Source organism: Protopterus annectens, chromosome 3.part1 (genome assembly GCF_019279795.1).
Source record: "Protopterus annectens isolate FY-2018-M chromosome 3.part1, PAN1.0, whole genome shotgun sequence".
NCBI lineage: Eukaryota > Metazoa > Chordata > Ceratodontiformes > Protopteridae > Protopterus > Protopterus annectens.
The window spans coordinates 1,463,903,316-1,463,910,700 of NC_056732.1; the positions used below are offsets into that span (position 1 = coordinate 1,463,903,316).

At 38.9% G+C, this 7,385-nt stretch overlaps 1 protein-coding gene across 1 annotated transcript in view; it reads right to left on the reverse strand.

Annotated features, from left to right (window-relative positions):
• Nucleotides 1-6,394, reverse strand: part of C1QL3 (complement C1q like 3) — a 682,501-nt gene extending 676,107 nt beyond the window's left edge. The window contains exon 1 of the mRNA XM_044067534.1: nucleotides 4,904-6,394. Within this exon, the coding sequence (XP_043923469.1) occupies nucleotides 4,904-5,500 (597 nt within the window). The 5' untranslated portion in view covers nucleotides 5,501-6,394. The remainder of the gene's footprint in view (nucleotides 1-4,903) is intronic.
• Nucleotides 6,395-7,385: the final 991 nt, after the last annotated feature.

Consider the following 7,385-nt stretch of genomic DNA (forward strand, 5'->3'; position numbering starts at 1 on the left):
GCTCAGCTTAAAGATTAAATAGTGGAAACTCTAAATTATTGCTTTAATGAGCAAAACGTTAATGAATGTCACTAATATAAAATCAATATAAGATACCACTTTAACACTGATTCCATTATCACTGCATAAAAATACTTGCAAGAGCAGGTTTAATGACTGATCATGGTAACAAAAACACAACTAATAAGCAATATACACTCATCTACTGCCTGCCCCTTTGAACATTATAATGCATGCTGAAACACATTACATCAGTTAAATTTTTGACAATTGTACGCATAACCTGCTGCTTTTAAATGGTATGGGAAAGTCTCTCTCATATTGATATATTGCTTGATGCTTTCACGTTAGTAAATAAAATCTGCACAAATACTTTCTGTACTTTATGTCCATCGCATAATGTCTGTCTGGTGGTAAGGGTATAGTAGTTTTAGAATACATGCCACTAGACCTAGACTGCTTAGACCTATGATTGATTCCCACAACCTGCACTTGCTTGCTATGTGACTCTGAATAGCCTCTGATAAGGAAGTCCATGTCCAGTGGGCTTACCTAGTCAACAAATATATACATACACACACACACACATATATATATATATATATATACTGTTAGGGATATTAGCATTAGCTTGTGGGGATTAAGTTTCACGGTATTCTTCCTAACTCCCTTTCTTGTGACAAACAGCCTTTATTAAATCAAACAGTATAATAAGAAAATGTAACAAGAATAAAACAAAAAATATATATTTTCTCATCTTTACTATAGAGACCTTAAACTTCTTATTGTATTATTTATTAAATATTATCAAATGTTATTGAATTATTTGTTAAACGTTATTATCTCTCCAGGTCAACATTTATTCTTAGCAGTTTTATTACCATCTAATACAGGCTGTTAATGGGACAGTATAAAGTAATTGAATTGAACAGCATACAGTCTGGATTTTTTGAGATCTAATATTTTAAAACTATACAGAGAAATTCCTAATATAGAGGGCTAAATTTCCTGATGGCATATATCAGCTAGGTTTTAATAAAAATGTGGTCAGTGCATATATAAATGCTTCTCCAACATTTTCTTTAAATATCATTTTTCGTCTTTGCAGCTATTCTGAGTGTGATTTAAGAATACAAGAAGCCTTGCTGTCATGTAAGCATTATTTTTTAAAGGATGAATGGTGCCAGGGATAAATCCATTATGTTGTGGTACTTTTATCCCAAAAATGCAGATGCATACAAGTCACAGATAGACACCTAGACGGAAACACACCTTTTTTAAATAAATATTAATGGGATAGGTAATGCCAGATAAGATAAAAAATGTTATCTTCAGCACAGAAAAGAAAATAGTTATGTTTTTTATTTACACTGTCCTCCTCTCAAGAACCAAGGGACAAAGGAGCATAAGTATCAATCCTCTATAAAATAAACAACAAGTTTACAGAAAAAGTGAAATGGAGCAATCAGTTATCCGACCATGAGAAAAAAAAATTACAAACACTGTAGTACAGATATTCTGGAATTAGTGTGTGTCATTTAATGTTATAATGAGACTTTCCCTCATATACAGCTGTCTTTTCTTCAGTACATTAAGTGATTTTACATATCAACATCTGGTAATGTAGTCTATACCTTTAGTATCCTAATGTATTTTAGCAAGAATTAAATAAAGGATATAATATCACCAGACTGAAAGTAAGACAGATTAAATAAGTGGTTAACAACCACTGGTTGAAATACTAATTGTTCTTAATAAAGTTACCGTTCCACACACTTGGAGAAGAAGGCTTGACATGCATGTGCCCTCAAGAGATGCTTTGCAATATTATGCATTTTAGTTTAGTATATTATAATAAAAAAAATAAAAATAAAAACTTTCAGTGATACATTGGTTCTGTTCTCAGGTAAACAACTTTAGCAAGATTTCTGTGTAATGAACACACAGGGGAACACTTTAACTCACGAAGCAGAGAAAGAATCACAAACTCAAGACCACTGACCTTGGCAGCCCACCATGGTTATCTAAGCAAAACAATATAAACAATCCACATGCACAAACCCTGTACAAGAAAGTAATCACTTAACATTCATAAATACCCAAACTTTAATAAATGTCAACTATTTTGCAGACTGCAGCATATTTTTTGTATTTTGAAGGACCATCTGCCTAACTAGTGAGTGTTACACATTGTTGCTGAAATATGTTTTATTAGCTGTCAAAATTAAAATTACAGAAAAATCAAAGTAGGTTAAAATAATGCAGTTGCACTTGGAATGAAACAAGCCTCCAAGGCTGAAGAATTGCAAATACAATCTCTTGCTATTCAGTCACTGTACATGTCTAGCTAGATCAATACATTTTATTTTCTTCTTTAATAAAACAAGTTATAGACAAAGCTTTCCCAAAATGCTCATCTTGACAGTAATCAGTCCAGGGCACTGTCAGTTAAAAAGGGGCAATGTACATAAAGAAAATACAGCAAAGTCTGCTCCTGTTAATGTTTTATTTTTCACCTTCTGTGCCTCTGTTACCAGAAATGAATGGGTGACATTCGCCTGTTGCAGCTTTAATCCATTTGTGAAATGTATCAATAAATAAGCTTGCAGTAAATTATTTTCACATTCTAAAATGAAAATGTACTTAAAGCCTTAAGATGTTAGATGAACAAGTGTAACACCTGAAGGTCAGAATGCTGACATCACAAATTGTTAACACACAGAAGAATGCAAACTTGCAAAGTAACACCATATTACATGAGTCTGTTTATAGACACACACACACATATATAAATATATATACACACACACACACACATATATATATATATATATATATATATATATATATATATATATATATACATATACATACACAATTAGTGGCTAATGGGTCTTCCTTCAGATTAATTAAATATTGCAAAAACAGTGCAGAACACCCAGTTATTTCAGCACATGATTCATCACTCTTTTCATCAAAGTGTGTGTCTGGTAGCATTTCTTCACTAGCATTCCATTTCCTACTACTGTTTAAACTGCAGTAGCTTCAAGCGTCCTATTCCCGATAGCCCCATTTCTGTTCTTAGGAAGAGAAATGCTTGGCTTTGCCTTGGCTATTATTAACCTTTCATTATCCGATTTTATAGAAAGCCACTTAGTTACAAGAGGACCCCTGTGTACCTGCTTAATGTATCTGCCCGCCATTATTTAGGGGGCACCACATAACCTGAATGTTACCGTTATTATCCACCTAAACATAAACTTGTTAAAGTTGTTTTGTTCGAGTAAGAAAACTATTAATAAAAACGTGTCATTGCTAATCGCCTTCTCATCATTGATAAAATAAAACATCAAATACAAGCCGTTTCATTGAAAGGAAGTACTGCCAAGCAAGTGAAGTAATCAGGTAATCAGAACAAATTACATCCTTTACATCAGCAGCAAGTTATCTTTAAACTTATCTTTAAACTTATCTTTAAAATTTCAGATGGTTAGCTTAACACTCCAATCACATACACCACACACACGCACCACTTGAAAATACACAATGAAATGTATACATATTTTATATAGAAATTGGTGTGCGTACTAAAAGTATGAGCAAAGCAAATCTATGAAATCTTAAGAAAAAATAGTAATTACACACACACGCACGCACGCACACACTCAGCACATTTTTATTGTCGTGTTTTCAAAGGAAGCGCACTTTGCTTTTCCTTATATACTACTCTACAAATATAAATACCTCGTAGTTCCTTTGATCAGGCGCGCTACTTAATAAAAAGTCGAATATCTGGTTAGAGACCCAGACCTTAATGTACCCGTAGCTTAAACATTAACTGCCCCTACTAAATTAGCATCCCTCAGCATGTCACAGCCACATTTTAATGAAGCATCATTATCGCATCCCATTCTGAACACTACCCTCAGTGACACTGTGTTTGATAATCGGACCTAAGCTATGCGGGGGAGGTGCGAGGGCATGTGCCTGGGTACCCTGCGTTTGGACGGCACCCCATTCAATATAAGTTGCTGTACCATTGACTCAGGCTCCCCCGCAACCATACATTGGGTTAAATTGAATGAATGATACACTTCATTCCTGAACCCGGCAGAGAAACTTTCCTGTCATTATCTCCCATCATCCGAGCGCCACTCCAAGCTGGAACGTTTACGGGCAGGAAAACTGTATTTTACCGCTGCAGTTAAATGCAGTAACGCAAAATTGTGGGGAATCCCTGAAAAATACTTAAGACATTAAGACATCTTTTAACTTGAGACCCTCTCTAGAAAGGGAGTTCCAGCTTCAGCACCTTCTACAAATCGCCCGAGTTGCTTATGAGTTCCTTTGTCTTGCCTCTCAATGTCTGAAATTATTGTACAGTAATCGTTTTTATTTCCGTGTTAATAGCTAGATGTAAAACCTGGTCCTGCCTTCCAGTCAACCTCCGCCTACGGTTCACCTTACCGGCTTCGGGTCCTGTGTACCAGTGCCCTTCTGCCAGCCTTCTTACAGGAGAACAGGTGATCCAGAAAATTATGATTGTTATATTATATGTGTGTATATGTCTGGGGGGGGGGTTGTGGTCATGCCCCCCACCCTTCCACAGAGTATTCTGCCCACGTGGTAGTGCAATTGTTTGTCCGGCATATGTGTTACTATCAGATGTCACTTGATACTAATAACAACAAAACATACACAGACACTTTATAATCTTCCTCGTTCTGTGAGCAGAATTTCGAATATTTCTATTTACAAATACCTCCTGACTAATTCAGCCCACCTGACTGTGACCCATTTCTATCTCTGATACTGAATATGAAAAAGATTTTAAAGTACCTGTCAGTTTTTGTCTTCAGCAGCCAGCTATTTAGCCACTAGGGAGTTGCAGTCCTCAACTTACCTGCCCATTCTTGCAGAGATCAGCCCACATACTGGTTCCATCTCCTCCCCTCATCAGGACGTGGTAGGTGAAGAAGTAGATGCCAGGGATGGAACAAGTGAACTTGCCAGTGCTTGGGTCATAGTGATTGCCCAGATTTGTTACCACATCGTCGAATTTGAGAATCTCATAACCCTCATGCTGTCGTTTAAGTCCGGCATAAAAAGCGATCTTGGGTACGGTACTGTAGGTGGCTGCGCTGATGGCTCCTGCAGAGCTGGGATCCGGAGGTCCTGGTGGTCCTGGCAATCCCTGCTTGCCTGGTTCTCCTTTCTCGCCTGGAGGGCCAATTGGACCTGGAGGACCTTGCTCCCCAGGTGGCCCCCTGGGCCCTGCCTTGCCCGGGCGACCTGACTCTCCTTTGGGCCCCTGGATGAAGGTGGGTAGGGACTGCATTAAGTTGTGGTCTCGCACAGTCTCTGCTGTGGCTGTGTTAGGCGATTTGGTTCCATATGGATCGCACACCATCCTACAGGTGCCGAGCATTTCATAGTGCGCAGCTGATGTACCAGCAGAGCTGACAAGTACCGGGATGAGAATAACTAGCAGCAATACCATGATGACCCCTAACGCTCCAGCTGCGATCAGCCGCTTCCTGCCCACGATACGGGTCAGAGCTGGGCGATCCTCTTGTCTGCTTTTGGACGAAATTTTGATGGTTAAAGGGGGGCCTTGAGCAAGAAATGAAATCTATTATTTGATCAATTTATATTAAGCAGAGCTGGGACCCTTGCTACTGTGTTGCCAGCCTTCACAGTCTGTGAATGCTCCGTGGGTTAAAGGCAGATCCTACAGTCTACTGTCGTGCAGCCCTCTCTCCACCTTAAATGATCTCCCCATTCACGTGTGACCAGGAGCAGTTCAGCAGACCACCTCCCAGCGCCAGAGGACCTTACACGTCTCTTGATACTGGTGATGACAATCGACTTTTTACAGAATGCACTCCTTTTCTAATCTGTTTTATCAGTTCCGAGAACTAGAGCCCGCAAAGTTAGCAACAGCGTGAAGTGCGCTGCAAAAAAACACTCAAAACTTTGAGCTGCCCCTGTAACGACTGGCTATAGCTCTCAGTCCCACTCTTAAGTTGCTGCAAATAGTAAAGGTCAGCTCAGAAGAAAGACTTAAACACCTGCACTCTTGATGAATGTGAGTAGCTGTTAGGTCTTGGGTGGGTTCTAGGCAGATAATCACGATCTGCCTTGGCTCGGAAGAGGGTGATCTCTGTCTTTCAGTTCCTGCAGTCCTTGGGCTGAGAGTTCTGACACACAGAAGACGTACTGCTGATCTCACTTAAATCTGCTGCTCTGATCACTTGTGGAACGGTGCCCCCGTCTATCTCCTGTCTCAGCAAGTTGTCACTTTACCTTGTGCCAGGTAGACGGGACTCTGGCATTTCAAACACTGTCCTCGCCCTTTCGTCTCCGTTAGCGTCATCCGAATGGTAAGAATAAGATAAGACGGATGGGGACTTGTTGAGCCTCCCAAGTTTTGCGTGTAAAGAGGTGAGAGTCACAGCTCATCCCTGGTATTAATACCACCTTAATGGTGTCGTGTGTACCCCACGAGAACTTCGTAGCTTAGATAAATACAGAAATGCGCCTCCTGACCTTTAATTCGGTATGTGTAAGACACTACCTGCCACGATTCCTTTATTTTCACATATTTTTTAGAATGCCAATTATAAATAATGACCGGGGTTATACAATTATTTTAGGAACTTTTTCGTGGATTAGCGCATATGAAGTGGAGAAACTCGCGTTTGATTTAATTGTTTCTTAATCTTGGGTTTAGTGCTGAAACATAAAACATTTCTAGAAATGATACGATAAATAACAACTGTAGCATTTCGTTCTTTAAATGGTATTAGATGTACTTAACAAACTGTCCCGAATTACAGAGTAATTTCACAATTATTTGACAAACCAAAAAAACTGAAATAGTTCCCTATACATTTAAACACAAGGTTTGCTAAAAGTTACGCCAAACAATTCTGCAAGATATACACGAGTGCACAACATATTCCTTAAGCAAACGTGGGTTTATGTGGAGTTAGGTGGAAATGTCCCTAAATGCTGTCTAGTGCAAGTGGTCATGTCCTTGCTACGTGCAGACCACAGCTTCGCAGCAGAAACAAGATCATCTTGTCCTCGCAGGAGGGTGTCACTCACCCTATGTACATTCATGGCAGGCGGCAGTTTTAAAATAAGGTAAACGACCACCTGAACATAGTGTTACCACCTGTCCCACTTTGCGAGGGACAGTCCCTCCTTGGGCAGTTGTGTCCTGACAAAAAATATTAAAAATGGTAAATGTCCTGAGATTGTAGAACATAATTATGTTCCATATGTTATGTAATAGTTGCATAAAATGGTTATTTCTGTATCTAAAATACGTAAATGTTACAAGAAACAGAATAAGCAACTAAACTGCTACAAGAATAAGC